The sequence below is a fragment of the Ischnura elegans genome, chromosome 3 (genome assembly GCF_921293095.1).
Source record: "Ischnura elegans chromosome 3, ioIscEleg1.1, whole genome shotgun sequence".
NCBI lineage: Eukaryota > Metazoa > Arthropoda > Insecta > Odonata > Coenagrionidae > Ischnura > Ischnura elegans.
Window position 1 is genome coordinate 6,255,569 of NC_060248.1, and position 17,410 is coordinate 6,272,978.

The 17,410-nt window shown below is 40.5% G+C and overlaps 1 protein-coding gene across 5 annotated transcripts in view; it reads left to right on the forward strand.

Moving 5' to 3' along the window:
• LOC124155382 (transferrin) overlaps positions 1-17,410 on the forward strand; it is a 47,329-nt gene that overhangs the window by 9,728 nt on the left and 20,191 nt on the right. For all 5 annotated transcript variants that reach the window (XR_006864178.1, XR_006864179.1, XM_046529154.1 and 2 more), the window contains exon 2: positions 15,514-15,625. Coding sequence is in view for 3 of the 5 variants with exons in the window: in XM_046529153.1 (XP_046385109.1) it covers positions 15,514-15,625 (112 nt within the window). In the remaining 2 variants the exon portion in view is untranslated. The remainder of the gene's footprint in view (positions 1-15,513; positions 15,626-17,410) is intronic.

Here is a 17,410-nt window from a genome sequence, read left to right on the forward strand (position 1 = left end):
CGCGTGCCGATATATATCGATATTAATCGTCGATTTACTCGCGTTGGATTCGACTCTGCATACATCCCACTTATGATGGATTGTTGTGACTCTATTTGTATTGTACGGGTGTGTACCCTTTAATCGCAGCAGATGTAGATCAACTATTGGCTGAGAGAGAGTACGAGATGAATTCACCCCCCAGAACTCTAACAGATCACGTTAAGCCTGATAGTCACACCATAATGTTTTCCGTCCCCTTTGGAGTGAAACCCAACTCCAGCTCCAGCGATAGGTTTCCAGGGAGTTCCAGAAGAGTGATCTCTCATTGGCCCATCATTTGGCATACTATCACAACGAGATTCCCACCGTCCCTCTTATCCATCGCTCATTCCTTCACTTTCCATATTTACAGCTGTCGTTCAATTAAAAGCCAAGCATAGAGTTAAAATAGGTATCAGTCAGTAGCGTAACTATGAGGGGGGGGGGGTGAGGGGGATAGATCTAAGCTCTCCCCCATCCCCCCCAGATAAGATCCCCCCCAAAGCCTCAGAGAAAAAAATATTCAAAACTATTGTTTAGTTTTGACGTACAGTAAATTTTAACGTGGCCTTTTAATAAAACTCAAATTTTAAGTGCCAACATTGTGTAAAATGTATTTGCAGGCATATTATTTTTACACAAATTTTCCAAGTGGAGGGGGGAGGTCGCCCTTCTCCATCCACCCTCATCCCTCCCCCCACGAATGATATTCCTAGCTACGCCACTGGTTATCACGACCTATGTGGCTATTACGGTCTTTGTCATTCACTATCTACGTCAATCACGACCGATGGCCATCACTGCCTGCATTTACCTCGACCGATGCCTCGGAAATTTTTTCACTATTGCATGACAATATTAGTTTTTCGGTGGGATAGGCTGTTGCCTCGTTGCGAAATACTTCTAATTCGCGTTCTTATCACAAGCGGGCATTGATCGATGCACAGTTATTGAAAAATATTCATGCAAATAGTGTTTACTTTCTACGTAACTCGAAATACACCTTGTGAGCAGCAGATAATGGCTTTGTAATGAAAATACCTATCAATTTCCTACCTTCATTCTGAAAAGTAATACCCTTGCGAGCATTCGTTCATGGGCACCGACAGTGCCGCCTCAATGAAAAATGCATCTTGTTGCAACATTTCGAAAGAATGCAAATGAATCACATATATCATCACATAGGTCAGATTGGCACCATTACCAGTCCTCGTGAATGTCGTTTCAATCAGTGCTGATACTATATCAATACACTAACCACATAGCTTACGGGACTTAAAAATTGGTTTCTTTATTATAGAACTACCAAGAACCTATCTCGTATTCAGACGGAAGGAAAGGGCAAATTAGCGGAATTCGACACAAGGAAAATTTTAATGGATTATTCACCATATAACCACGTAAATTTTTTTTCATCACGGGACAATGTTTATACATTCATCGATATATCACAAATTTACAATGATACAGTCTGTTAAATCCGAGTCGTATCATTGCAAAGTTGGTTGAAGCAACATGCAAATGGAATCAACATGCATATATTCGCAATTCATTGTAATTACTCAAGAAATTGACATTAGAAAGCGCAAAATGTGTCATACGAGATCACAATCATAACACACACGATGATGACATCCACGTAATCTCGGTGTTTTTCTCGAAGAATGTATTTAAAATGGCCCAAAATATGATTTCAAGCGATAAAAAGGTTTTCTATACAACTACCCTATCGGATGCCGTGGACTTCTGGCGAACAATAAGGCAAACGATGTAAATAATTCGTATTCGAGGATTCACTCCGAAACGTAGATTGTGACAATATCCATAAAAATAATTAGATACTAGAGTAAAATAATGATAACAGTATGTGAACACGTTTTTAGCAGGCAAAGTCTTCTTCAAGACAATCATACTTGAAAATTACTACACATTAAGTACCTACCATAAGTTTCCGGTATTCTTCAGCTAACAACTAATGAATCCTTGGTAACATCCACGCATATTTATATACTAAGACTATAAAATATCCGATGTCAAAAAGAGAAAAATTTTCCCTCCCTCGGATGTTACCATAGCGATCCGTTGCTCCTTTGGGTGAGCAATGACCTTGCAAATATCATGATCTGGGATTTTTTTATTTTTTCACGTTCTCTTAAGATGCACACTCCACTCCCGTTTAATTTCTCCCTCGCGCTACTCATTCACCAAAATCCGTCCGTCCTTCCTGTTTGGATTTCGCAATTGCAATGCAAATTTGGGGAATACAGAACGCGAGAGAGGAATTGTAATTTTCCTCCACAGCACCCATCCCAGTTACGAATGGAAATGATTACATTCCACTCTCACTGAATATTTCGCAATCAAATATACTATTTTACTACCATTGTTGCTGGTTATCGAGGGAATCTGAATCGGCACCGATTGTTGAGGAATTGACTGGGTTCCATGCGCTTTGCTCACCTTTAACCCATGTCCCTCCATGTTGAATATCTGTTTGTTTGATCTCCATGGCTTCGCGGATTACTCTGCGCCTTTGAAATATGTCCCGCATCAGCGATGACTCATCGTTCAGTAGATCATCAAAAGCGTGTCTTGTGGGTTTTAGCAATGGAAGACATTCGTTGGTGATTTGGAGACCTTCCACCACGTAGGTATAAGCTTCAATTTTCGATTTGGTTTCGACTCCTGTGGCTTCCATTCGGCTGGAGCCCTCCTCGTCTTCCCCCTTTTCCAATGGCGTTTTCTCTCCAATCGAGTTCTGACCTTGTGTCCCGTTTCCCGAATGCATTTCGTTCATTCCCTCATTCATCTGTAGCCCCATTCTTTCGTTCACATTTTGCTATTGCTATTTACTTGCACTTTGGGTTTTTATTTTGCTTTCATGGCAAACTTTCGAAAGATAAGGTGCATATTAAGTTTGCCGTGCGTCTATATTTATCCACAAGTTCCGCAGAGAATTAATGTTATATAGACTGTCCCACAGGCCCTGTGTCATTTTTGAACTGTAATTTTAGTAACTTTTCATCAAGCAATATTCATGAAAATTGGCACATTTATGGGGAAAGGTCCAACGTTTTGTTGAGTGTAAGAAAAATGCTACATTTTTGACCTTTTGACCTCACAATGTGGGCCAAAACCAAACATTTGAATTTGCCTGATGGGGTTTCAATGTTTAAATAAAACGAGATAGAAAAAAGTCTGAATTACATTGACCAAGATGACAATTTCTAGGTTTTCGGACACGAGAAACCCGAAAATAACACTTTTCTTTACGAAAATTCAACTGTTGACCCAGTAAGGTCACCGTCAAGGCCATAAGGGCGGTGAAAAGAATAGCATACCAACAAATTTGTCGATCCATGGGTTTTATAGGGTGGCCAAGTCATTGGTATTGTCCAAATACCCGTATTATTCACTAATTGGCCTCCAAAGGTAATACGGAGGTCAAAGGCTCTTTCCCCGCGAATAAAGTGATTAACGTCATTTGTGGCCATGTTGTCATTTATTAAATGGAATGTGCCAATGTTTTCAGAAACACTGCGCGGCGAAACGTAACGCATCGCACAATAATGATGGTAGATAAGTATGCCATAGCAACATGTGAAGGCTTCGGGGACAAGCAGTCGCCATCAATGTTCGAAGATATCGTGTAGTGTTGCTTAAGGATATATTTCAAACTCATCTGTGAAGCAATGGAGATAAAACAAAGGGAAGTTCATCGTGGAGAGACGGCGGTTTGACGGTGAGCAATTGCAATGAGTAATTTCTCCCTCTGAGTGCATGTATTTTCGCGCACTAGCGAAATATTTGCGATGCGTAGCCAATGTCAGCATAAGTAGATAGGGGAAACTAATTTTCCTCTAAAAGCAGTAGTGGCGGCACAAACTTTGTCCTAAAAATTTTGAAAGTACATCCGCCCACGAAACCTGAAACCCACAAAATCTTCCTCTTTGCCTTTGACGCTATTTCATTCATGTAAGTTTGTCATGCCTACAGAAGAATAGACTTAGCCAGGCCTCCATTTGACCACGTTTCTTTAGAGTCACTCGAAAAGAACCACCTTCATGAAACCAGCCGCCTAAAAGGCGTGTAGCGGGAGGTGTTAGAACACCAGACGTTTACAACTGAAAAAAAATGAAGTGCTCTAACGAGGTTGGGACTAGCGTTTATTAAAGTCCTTTACGGTTCGGGGGAAAAACAAACTCCCATGTCTATCCGTTCGGCAAAATAACTCTATTAATTTATCGCTTCTTTCGGACCTGGATATATAGTACGGCTCTAATACTATGCTCTCCGTGTCGCTCTTAAAGATATCCATTCTCAATTGTTCAAGCAATCTAAGCCTAGCGCGCAGCCTCCGAGTCTCCAGCGGCTCCCAGCCTAATTCGCTTAACATCTGGGTAACACTGTCTGTACGCCCGTAGCAGTTTTTGACGAAATGCGCAGCCTACCTTTGTATTTTATTCAGTTCGCGGATTAAGTCTTTCTGCATGGAATCCCATACGCTCGCTGCATATTCAAGGTGCGGTCGGACGAGTTCAAAATTGCACTTTTCTTTACTTTCTCATCCGAAAATCTTCCCACAATACGCTTGACGCATCCTAATTTCTTCAGGGCTATGCCGCAAATATTCCTTGTTTGTGTTCCCCACGAGAGGTTCGAGGTTATCGTAACTCCCAGGTACTTCATTTCGTCTGTTGCCTTCATGTTAATACCATCCATAGAAAAAACATGGTTATAGTTGGACGAATTCCACAAGAAATGTACCATCATTCATTTGCTCAGATTAAGTTCGAGTCCCCACTCTTGGCTCCACAAATGAACGTTGTTTAAGTCCGATGATAGAATTTCATAGTCAGAGTGGTCACCAATTTCGCGATAGATGACAGCGTCGTCAGCAAATAAACGTATTTTACTGCTAATGCGGGAGCAGAGATCATTAATGTATATGATGGACAAAAGTGGGCCGATTTATTGCTGTTCAGTGTTAAATTTGCCGCGCACCGTGCACATAAGTACCACCGGAATGTAAGGAGGTGGTGTACCATGGCATGTATTATAAATCCGTGCGTGCATCTCGCCTGCACCCCCCCCCCCCCCAAATCTTCGCGTCCCGCCTCCGGGTGCACTCTGAATGAGCGATTCGGATTGATAGGGTCAAATGCCGCTCTCCCCTAAAGGTCAAATGCTCCAATCTGGACTCCTCTCCCTATGACCGCTAGACGTCATGATGGCGTCACTGCTCCCCTTACTTTCTTTCGTTTGAATCAGTGCGTCTTCATTTGTTCCAGTGTAATTTCGACTGTCATTTTTTTGGGGATGGAGATCAGGTTGTTACGCCTCATTCCTATTATCCGCCAAGACTACCCGAGGTAAACGGAGACGCCATTCCGTACCTATATCACTCGCATTTCAAGAGTACTACTATGGCCACTGCGACTCAGGATTGATTACTACTGCTCACTCGGCAGCTTTCCTTCCGCGCACATTGCTACACATGCAGCATTTTTCTATACAGTACATTTATTTCGGTATTTATCCAGTATTTATTATTTCAAATTAAAGTCATGACGTAGGATGTTGATTTTTTTTGAAATCGTAAAAATTATGGTGTATCGATTGCATCTGTAGAAGATAGAAATTGTGGAAAAAAGAGTGTCATGTGAGAGTTTCGATCCCGGGTCGCCCGCTCAGGAGCCGACTCCATAGAGTCCTTTTTGGTGTTCTCTCAAAACAGAAATCAGTCCGTAGTTGATTCCTAGTTGCTTTATTTACCACGCGCGAATCTATTTAGGCAGACAGATAATCACGGCGTAAGCACATAGTGATAGTGAGTGTGAATGAAACATCCGATTTTGGTGTCACTTCGCAAATTATAATATTTCATTCGCTCCGTTTGTTTTCGGCGCATTATCTAGAAACAGTTTGTATCGATGGTCGAATACCCTATCTAATGATGGAGAATGTATTTTTCATTTCAAATATATATGAGAACTACGTTTTTTCATCAGGGAATTGTGTGCAGATGGAATCTCTGCGCATGTTCATGTGAAATACTTTCTCTTTGGCATGATGTTCTGGAACAAATTGCAGGCTGCAGGCTGGGAATGTGATTCGGACAATATTTCAGTGCTGTGGCGGAGAGAATTCCACCTGGTTAATGTGTACACCAAACGATACAGCGACGGTAAGAATATTATTCGATGGTCGCAGAGATGACCCGAAATTTCCTCCGTTTAACAGTAAAAGATTTGTAAATCCATTGTAAATCTTACTATCGATTAAAAATGTATTGAATGGAGTCTAAGATGGCAGGAACCAATGTAGGGATAAACATTTTATGTAAAAAGTCCGTTTCATTGTTCATTTAAAAGCGTATCATTGCGACAGGATTGAGCTTGAAGGAAGTGGCGGAGGGAAATACGTCGGAATATTCCTGAAATATGATGACCAGGATGCTACGCCTAAGAAATAAGTTGTTCGTATTCCTTAAATTCCGTGAAAATCCGGCCCTTGAAAGCATGGGCGTACCAAGCGGTGGGCAGGAGGGGCAAGCTCCCCCCCCCCCCCTAGAAACAAAAGTAACATTATTTAAAAACGAATTTTTTTAACAAATTTCCTTGAAATCTAAAAAAAGTGATATTAGTATTATACATAATCAAAATAAAAATATTTTTTTCCGAGAAAATAATTCGCTGTTATAATTTTCTTTAAATTTTTGTTTCATATCCTTTTGTGTGTTACGACTTGAATGGCCTCTGTTAGCCCCCACCCCCTAGTTTTGATCCTGGGTACGCCCTTGCTTCAATGTAAGTTTGTATTTATTTCACCAGATTAACAACTTATGTTTAGAAATAATTGTTGAATACACAAATGACTCTTGCATATCAGAAGCATTATCGCCGAGAGGCAATGCATAACAGTAAGTGATTCACGGATTGTCTTTTTCTGCGTCGGATCCCACGTCCTCGCAAACGCGGCTACATGCAATCGAAGGAGTGGCCGGACGAGTGCGAAATACCGCCTCTCTTTTTTTATTCCGAAAACCTTCCTTCCCACAGTTCTTTTGACGAATCCTGGCTTCTTCAGTGCTCTTACACAAATTTCTTAAATGCGCTACCCCCTATTTAGATTCGAAGCTAACGCTACTCCCAGATATTTCAATTCATCTGTCTCCTGTGTGTTGATGCCATCCACAGCATCAACTTGGGGATATTTAACTTAGATAAGGGACACCATTCACTGGGATCTTTCGTGGGGACCTTAACTCGTACGCAAGGAATGCGGGAATGCCAACTATAAACTGGGATTTGTAATGAGAATTCTCGATAAGTGTAATAGAAAGGCGAAAGAGTCAACCTACCTGACTATGCAGTATACAAGGCCTCAGTTGGGGAATGCCGCTTGTGCTGGGACCCTTATGAAGTTGGACTGATTGTAGATATAAATGTAGTGCATAGATGCCAGATTCGTGATGAGTTGTAACGATAAAAAGTGTAGCGTTTTCAACTTGTTGGGATAGTTAGGATGGGAATATGTAATGGAGCGAAGAGAAAAGTGTACGCTAAATTTACTACATTGTATGGGAGAAATTTTTTACTCGGAAAGTTTGATAAATATCCTTTATTTACCATAGTACTGCGGTAGACGTAATTTCAAGAAGAAAATTTAGGAAATAGACGTAGAAACCGAATAAATCTATGATGTAATTCTTTAAATCTTTCCTCGCACTAATACAAATATAATAATAAACGGTGTCTCGATTAATAAATTTAATGGCGTCGCTCGCCAAGTCGACTCTTGGCATGTTTTTATTTTTCCACTGTCCCAACCTCGCATGGATTTACTACAGGACTTACCAACCGTCGGCAAGTTCAGCCTTTGCATGAATGTGGACGTATATATTGCTATTAAAATCGCATGATGTTTTTATGACGGTGCGTTGTGTGCATGTGAGGATCCTATAGGATGCTGGTGATTGATCACCCCCTGCCAAACACTCCTGTGGTGGCTCGCAGGGTATTACATAGATGTAGAGATAGACGACCCTCGTAAGAAATGCATCGCCTAGCACAGATGTAGTATTGCATGCAAAATGGCCAAGGCAGCATACCTCGGCACATATATCATGGGGACTGTATGTACAGTCGAATTCAGAAGTATTGCTACGAATTGAACATACGGCGCAGTTCGGAAATGGAGTGTCGTAATTTTCTGTAGTACTCAAAGGAGGAAAGTTTGAACTACACTCCCATCTCCCGCAATACTTTAATACAACAACATGTATGGGAAAAGTATGCGGTTTTTTGGTAAATGTTCAATATTACATGAATTGTGTACAGCCCGTGCTAGATAAAAAAATCCGCCTCCAGAACTTCAACTTACCTCCCCTCATGACTTGGCCGATCTGTCCAGGTACATTTGGTTAAAATTGACGATTTATTCTTATAATTGGACGGAAAGAGTGTAAAATATACGAAATATGCGCCGCAATATCACTGCAACTAATGCGACAGCTTGTTACTTTTCAATTTGATTTTTTGACCCTTTAGGACTGGTTTGATCCGGTGCAATGACGTAAAAAATTTGAGTGGGACTCGATGGAATTCAGTCGGTAATCAGTTGGTAATGCTGTGGGATATAAATTGTGAGCACGGACGCAGTTAGGAATTAAGGCTTGGGGAGGGGGGGGGGGGGTTATGTGCAACCAATACCGGGGTGCTTGGGGGTATGGTATACGCACCAGGATAAGCGGTAGGTGCGAGATTAATAAATTGCGTAATTGTTAGATAAACGGTTCAAGATGGTGAGTTTTACGGCTTTCTGAGGCATATTTTATTAATCCTTACACTATTCTGTTAGTTATATCAATCCGCTTTAGTAAAATGGATTAAACTTAAACATTTCTCTGAGCTCCGGGGGGAGGGGGGGTTTATTCCCTCCCCCCTCGCTGTGCCTCTGAATTTGTGAAAGTGGACGTTTGGTGTTAGCCCGAGAGAAACAATTGTTCATCGCCATTGAATGGCAATTAAACATTTTTCCTGACCACTTTAATGCCTATTAACCACTGCTTTCGTTATGAAATTTGTATGGGGAAATTTTGTTTCCCGCAAAAATCTTTATTTCTGTGTTTTCGATTCTCATTACACGGATAGTGTGGAAAAAATTATAGGTCGTTATTCTTCTGCATCAAGTCCACCGTCGTATTCCCCGAATTTCCGCCTTCCTAAACGAATGCCACTGTCTTTCTCGTGGCTTGTCGCCGTAACCGATAGAAATTTCTCTTGTTTATCACGATCCTCCACCTCATTATTGTGCAGCTAGCCATCAGTGCATTTATTTTCTCTCGGTTAATCGACTTTGCGTTTCTATTATCCTAATTAAAGATGGCGCGCAAAAGAATTCATCCATTCAATGGGTGCAATGCATTAGCCGCACGCGTGATTTCGCTAGTTATCCCAAGAAAAGCTTCCTTTCAATCCGTATTTTGAATGATATCCCTGCGTCAAATGCAATATCTTACCAGTTGCATGTGAAGCTTGCGTCCTTCAGTGACCGTATCCCTCCTCTAAATCACAGTTTGCCTACATCCAGTAGTAGCGAATTCAGAAAAAACTCAAAGGGGGGGGGGGGGGGCCGCAAAAGATACCTCGAGTTACATTTACTTTTATCGTAATAAAAAATAATCAAGTCACATGCAATGTTTAAGAAGTTTTAATTGAAGTGATTATGTAAAAATACAAGACAATGCCATCTTATGATATAAAAAAAAGTTAAAATTGTGGTTCTGCAATGTTTAGCACTACTGGCGGCCCCACAAGAGGGGGGGCGCGACTCCAGTGCCCCCATCTGTATCCGCCACTGCCTACATCACCGTAGATTTATTGCCTTGAACCTCCCACATGTAAGACCAAAATGGCTTCGGATCATCTTCTAAACTTAAACTAAATATTATAGTCTTAAATTCCATTAATACTCTTCTTATTGCCGTTTTTGTTTTTTTAATTCGCTCTCTCATATTTCTCGGATAATCTTTTACGTTCTTCTTCGGGGAGATCCTTATTGGCGTTTTTCATTTTGGAATACAAGTTTTTTGTCGCTTCAGACATTTACGGACATCAATAATTTTTATCTGTTTTCTATTCATTGTTGTTATCCTAGGCTTGTTGAGTGAAACTGCGAAAATCATTCCAAGTATCTTAAACGTTTTGGTTTCCGCTAAAATCTTTCGACTTTTTATGAATCTACACCTATTATAATTTTACAATGGATTTATTTATTATTTATATTCGTGTAGTGCTTGGCCTGTCTTTCTAAGTGCAAATCTGTATTCATATTCGAGTCAGTTGGCCTGTTATATGCCCATATAAAAATCCTTTTTGACGAGCTTTGGATAGAACACCATTCACCTTCCAAGGCGTTATCTGGACCAATCTCAGCTCTACTTAAAATCTCTTCTTTTGCAGCTGTAAACACTCCTCCTCCTCGTGCCCTCTTCATTCAGTCCTTTCAACATTTCGATGAAGACTTTGGAAATGCCTCTGCATCTGCTATTTCACTCGACCACTAACTCTCACTTCCTATCGCTGCATCAGCTTCGGTGCTCAATAATAAGATCAGCTATGTATTTTTTTGATGCTACGGCATTTGACGACTAACATAGATATTGGTTTATTATGACACAACTGAAGTGTCTCTTGCTTAAATGGAATAGAAAAAAATTATTGGAAATTGGTGATGCTGAGCCTGAGACACTGTTTTTTTCTTTCTGATACTACATTTTCATTTCTGGAGGAGCTTTTGTTGCTTATAACTTATGATTTTACCCCATCATTCATCAGCCCTATCTAATGTATCTGTACACCCTAGGGTGATCCTTAATTTTCGATTTTTCGAATTTCTTTTGGGACACTCCCTCATGTTATGCCATCTGGTGCAAAAAAAACATCCTGTAAAACATTATTGCAATGCATAAAGGGAAGACGTGCTGCATCGCACTCGAAGTTGAGAGACTTGGACACTTTGGCTATTTTTCCTATATGAATGGCGATAAGAAGGCGCTGGTATTTTTCAACTGATTTTCTATGGTAACCAACGATACATTGTACATTTGACATGCTGCATTTAAAATATTTTCGAATTTTGAGCGGTGGTTCCCGAGAAAAGGCCCCAAAAGTGAGCGCGTCCCACCCCAGTCGGACGATTTGCGTGACACGCGGGTTGCATTCGCTCAATAATTGTTGATCATTCTCACTCATCGTAAAACCATAAAATTCTTCAGATAAACTTTAAACTTCGTCAATATAACCTTGAATGCTATATTTATCACTATTTATTGCCAAAACGGGCTAGTATTTGGGCTTTGTGATTTATTCTCTACAGCTTTTGAAATATTTAAAACGGAGGAACATTAGTGTCCGAAGACTTCCCGGACTTTACGCCGAAGACACTTTTTAAAACCAGCTTGCGTTCGTAGCGCCGGCGTGGCAGAATTTGGAAATGGAAACTAGAAACGCCGATTAAATATTCTTAATTGGTTATTATGAGAATCTGGAGCGCAGCTCGGAATTAAGGCTGGGGGAGGGTTAGGTGCAACTAATACCGGGGCGTGTGGGGGTATGGAATACCCATCAGGATAAGCGGTAGGTGGGAGATTAAGAAATTGCGGATTTTAAGATAAATGGTTCAAAATATTGAGTTTTACGGCTTGCTGAGGCACATTTTATTAATCCTTTAACTATTCTTTTGGTATTATCAATCGAATTAAGTAAAATGGATTAAACTTAAAAATTTCTCTGTCTCTGAGGGTGGGGGTGTAACCTCCAAAGCTCCCCACCTCCCCCCGCAAATGATGAGAATCAAATTTTTGGCGATAAGTTGACTTGAAGTGGACAATATCTAAGGTTTCTTTTCTACTACTTCTAGAGGAAATTTTAAATTTGAGATCTTGTTCTAGACTTCCATTGAAAGAAAAATAAGTTTTTGTGAGAAAACGCGTTAATCTCAGCACAGCATCGGAAAGTGGAAATTCTATAACATTAGTGTAGTTTAACGATCATGAAAAGCGATAGATTGCGTAAAGATGAAGGAATACGGTTATTCTTAGGCTGATCCTAGCAAGCTTCCTGTTACTGATTCCATCATGATAACAGGGTATTTTAATGAAACTGTGGACTTCGTCGGCGCGGAAAGTCGATGCCGAGAAATGGAAAGGTAGCTGATGTGCATCTGAAATGTTTTATAGTTCATAACAAAGTGAGACTTGCGTATAATATTGGCGAAAGCGTATACTCATGTGAAATGTGGATTCTTTTGGCAGTCCGGTAGTGTCTTATGGTGAACTTATTTCCACCTCGAAGCTGTCGATGATACTTTCAACTTAAAAATACCTTGCTTGGAGGGCAACAGGAAGCTCTTAGGAAGCCAGACTATTAATGTTTCAATTTAGTAGCGATAATATAGACGAACTTCCAACACAATCTACCATCTTGTGACTAAAAACCCCGAAGCCACTTCCTATTCTGCAGAAAGAATCGGTCAATCGCACTTCGATAAATATAATAAACACAACGTCTTCAGGTGTTAATAAGTTACTTTTGTAATGAAATCCTTCCTAAATTAGCATTAAAATGTGAATATTTTCCAAACAGAGTCTTTAATACATTTTGGGAGCTTTTCTCACGATATATCTGAAACCTACTCTAAAGGCGAGCTCATCGTCATTGCGATCGGTTGTCACTTAAAAATTCCGTATCGGAAATCCTAGAGGGATGACCTTCGACGATGACCATGATCACCTGCACTCTCATTATCACTGGAACCCGTGGTGAAAATATCATCCCAATCCAATTTCTATTTGGTTTTAACTGGGGAAAGAGCAGCATAGAACTGCACATTCTTTGGGCAACTTTAGGCTTGACTTTCCCTCAAACACCCCATTTCCCCTGTGGTGCACATCAGGATCCTATCTTTATACGATGTCCTAACAACCTTTAAATGGATCCTTGGTTTATCCTGACAACCAACTAAATGGAAATTGCTGATCCACACGTCTTCCTCTATCTCCACAGTTTCCAAATCAAGGGCCGCGGAACATTCCTCTTGTGACTCAACTTTTTCTGAAAAGCAAGCAACGGCGTAGAATAAAATCAAAGAATGCTGCATTTCATTTTTTGTGACCACCTCTGGATTCCATTCTTTTTCCATCTATAACTTCCTTTATCCTTCGGGGTAAACAATGGGATAAGATAATGTTTAAATATTTTCATTAATTTATAACAAAATATAAGTTCTAAAAATACCCAAAAGTCATTTTATTAATCCGCACTGATGAGTGTAAATTAATGTGGAAGACGAATGCTGTAGACGTAGTAGTTTTCCCTAGGTTGAGTTGCAAAGTTCATGAAGTTGACAAAACGGCTAATTTTTCGGTGCGCGGAGTCATTTATTGCACTGGCCGTGTCTACATTTTTGAAATTTTTTGTAATAAAATAAATCAGAATTTAGGATAAAATTTCCTTTAAAATGACGAATAGTTCATTATTATACCATGCAGTGAAGCCAGGATATAAATTTGCAAAGTACAGCGGCACATCATTTTGACGCCGACAGTAGAAAAAAACGCTGTCTTCTTGGCTGGCACTCGAATGCATGAGGATCAACGTTGCTCTATATTTTCATATTTCCTCCCTTGATTTTAAACATCATGGAATTTTCTATGTCCTTCCGTAACTGAAATTAAACAAGTGCCTTAATAATTTGAGTCCATCGTAACGATCGTAACCATCGAGAAACACCTATCTCGATTTTTGTTTGGAAGTTGAGTTTTTATTCTACGGCGGCCGAATAATCGAAAAATCTCAGTTTCAAGTTATTCAGTCAATGAAATATGGAAATATTATTTATATTAAATTTATCTTCGCTCACATAGCACAAGGGTTTATCATTCCGTTTATTATACTCTTATTTTTCCGTAACGCTCATCCCGACAGACGGCATGCATCGAGGCTTTTCTTCTCATTTCCTCCGTGGGAATGCACACGAAAATTTTTTCTGTGGTGTTATTGCACAGAGGAACAATGCACCACTTGTAATTTTTCCTTATTTCACCCATGTTCTCCTTTAAACGCAACGTGGCTCTTCCAAACCTGCAGTTACTGGGCTTGGATCTTGGACTCGTACTGAACTATGACGTCACAGCCAAAGATTAGTGGGGGCGGTATTTTTTAGCCCGCGAAACTCGGGCGACTTTTGGGAGTCATTTTCTAGGGTATAAACTGAATTTTAAGCGGAAAAAAGTATATTGCGGCACTAAGTGTTTACTGTAGTATATCAGCATACTGTTTATAAAAAGTATGCAATTTCCCTATTGTAACTTTTTTATATCATAAGATGGCGTTGTCTTTTACATGTTTATAATCACTTAAAATAAAATTTTCATATACTCTGCCTGTGACTTGATCATCTTTTATAACGATAAAATTAAAGAAAATTCAAGATATGTTGCGCCCCCCCCCCCCCTTGAGTTTTTTCTGTATCCGCCACTGCCTTAATGGCGGTGTAGCATTCCTGCGCCCAAGGAGTCCCAGCCAATGAGCGATTGTTAAACAGTGCTCGGCACTTAATTTACGAAATTTGCCATCAAAAAGGCAAATTTGTGGTTTAAATATCATAAAAGTCCTGTCATCGCGCGTATGTCGCATTCATTCACGTGCATCGCATTTATGACGCATGCGATATTCACTTATGACTGGGTACCTGGCTAGGCGATCAGTGTACCTTTGCAGGGTCGCCTGCGAGCGCAATAAAAGTGCATTAATTCCTTGGAGGAAACATCATTTGCCATGCTTCGGAATTGCCCCCATAGATATCCCAAATCTGTATCAGTTTTGCTACTACTGGAACCGTGAATGAATCATCTCTTTTGTTGTTGACAATTGTCAATGGAATGACAATTGTTTTGTAATGCCATACACACAATGCCACAAGTTAGTGCATAACAGGGGCGCAGCTAGGAATTATGGCAGGGGGCGTGGGGGTGGGTTTAGGTGCAACTAATGTACGTGTGTGTGTGGGGGGTATGGAGCGGTAGGTGAGAGATTAATAAATTCCGGAATTTTAAGATAAATGGTTCAAAATGGTGAGTTTTACGGCTTTCTGAGGGATATTTTATTAATCCTTACACTGTTCTATTAGAAATATCAATCCAATTAAGTAAAACGGGTTAAACTTAAAAATTTCTGTGAGCTCTTGGGGGAGGGGTTTTAACCCCCAAAAACTCGCTCCCTCGCTGCGCCAGTGGTGCTATTGTGCTTTTGACCCAAGGCTATAATAAATTTAAATGCTGAGACCCTTATACTTATAGTGAGTGAGTGAGTGTTTTGATTCTGTATGGAAATGTGAAACTCAAGCTTTTGTGAAAGATGTGAGAGGATTGTTAATGTTTATGATTTATGGTTGAGTCAACACTACCTTTTTTCCTTTGTTTTGTAGTTCGTCTTTGCGTGGTGGGCCGCACGGATGGCACGGGAAGTGCCTCCAAGTACTGCCCTCTGATGGACCAACAGCCTGAGAGCCCTGTTGCTTGCGTCATCACCTCCGACAGGCAAGTGCTCCCTCCACACCGCACTGAGGCCATCAAACTTTTCAGCTGCGGAAAACATACTCTTACCATGTGTAGCAACAACTACGGGAGAAACATAGTTGTGAATTCAATTATCTCCAAAAAATCCTTTGGGTATTACCATAAAATATCAATTTTTTCAATAGGGTAGTTTCCTTCATCAATGAAAACGAAAGGTATTGATTGCTATTCGTTACCCACCATTAGTGTATGTATTCATAATATAAAAATTATTTGGTTTTAGAAATACCGGTTTAGACGAATGGCAATGGTCAATTTTAACCTCATTTGAAAAAGGCCAGATTGGCACCCATGCGATGCCACTCCACGTGACGTCACAGGGACCTAGTTTCTATACGAGTGGATAGGAGTTTTACATCGCCTGAGATTACCAATGCACGCATGAGGCACAGAGTTCAGGGAAACATGTCTTAATAATAACTTATTAAAACTGGCTAAGGTCGGAAAGTTTTCCTCGTTTGATAAGGTATTAATAATCCTTATTTAAGCCAAGTGCTACCAGCTAGCATGGTACTCTCCTACCTGCTAGCATCCTGCATCGTATCAGCGCTCAGAGCCTCGCCCCAAGGTCACCTCACTCGCAGCAGCGGGAACCAGAACTATGTTACACGGAGTTTTCCCAGCATTCATACTTAGCCGTTGCATTTTCGTGTGCTTGAAAGTTTTCACTTTTCATTTAATCGCGAAAAATAGATATCGTCATTTAAAAATCTAAAAGCGAGAAATACGTACTCCAGGAGTAATTATCTTTTGATTTAGGCAATAAAAAAATAATGGGAAATCACCCTATTTTTGACCCTTTACCTAAAAAATGGCATTTGAGCGAGGGTCAGGCTCACCATTTGAGGTTTCAAATTTTTAGGCATTATTTTTGATCAGTTCCACAACTTTTTTCATTGGGCCTGATGGATTTGAAAAAAATCGATTTTTCCGATCTATCCTAATGTGTAGCGGAACATTTGGAAAGAGTTTATCACACATATGATAGAAACTTCAAGGCAGTCAAAATCCCCAGCTAACAAGTTCACAAAACCTGCAGGAACATCCAAGTGAAAGCTCCATGCTCTTATCTGACTGATCAGTAATCTTCAAGGTTTTTCATAATCAGTTAAAACCAAATGAATTGTTGATTCCTTATTATAATGTTGCATTTGATGTTATGTTTTATGGGGTTTGGGTTGGTGTGGTAGCTTCCTACCCTGTGGGGATGGGTTCTAATCCCAGCGGTGGGAGGGATTTTTAAGAGACTGCCCAATCTCTCTAAGTTGTGCTGCATCTGAGCGCTGTGTCACTTCATCTGCGGCGGCACTGTTCCCCTTTTGCTAAGAGTAGGCTTATGCCAATGCCTGGTTTCCTCACGGTACAAATAACCTCTGCTGTCCGTCCCCTCATCCATCTACCATACCAAAACCTAGTGAACTCTCTCTTCTTCTATGCCTCAAGAATAACCGGAAAAATTTACTTAACTCGTTCGCCATCTTGATCTCCCACCTTGAGTGCAGACTTCAGTGGGAGCCATTGCTGGCTGGGTCAATGGTGCACTTCACTCTACGCATTGAGATCCACCAGTGTGTCCAATTTATAAGTGAGGGTGGGGATAAGTGGATCTAGGGGAGGCACGGGGGCTCGTGCCCCCCCCCCCCAGACCCTTTAAAAGTATGCAAGATTTTAAAAACGGTCCCGTTATAATTGTATTTATTTTGTATTACGGGGTATACTTGTGCCCCCCCCCCCCCCTCGAGAACA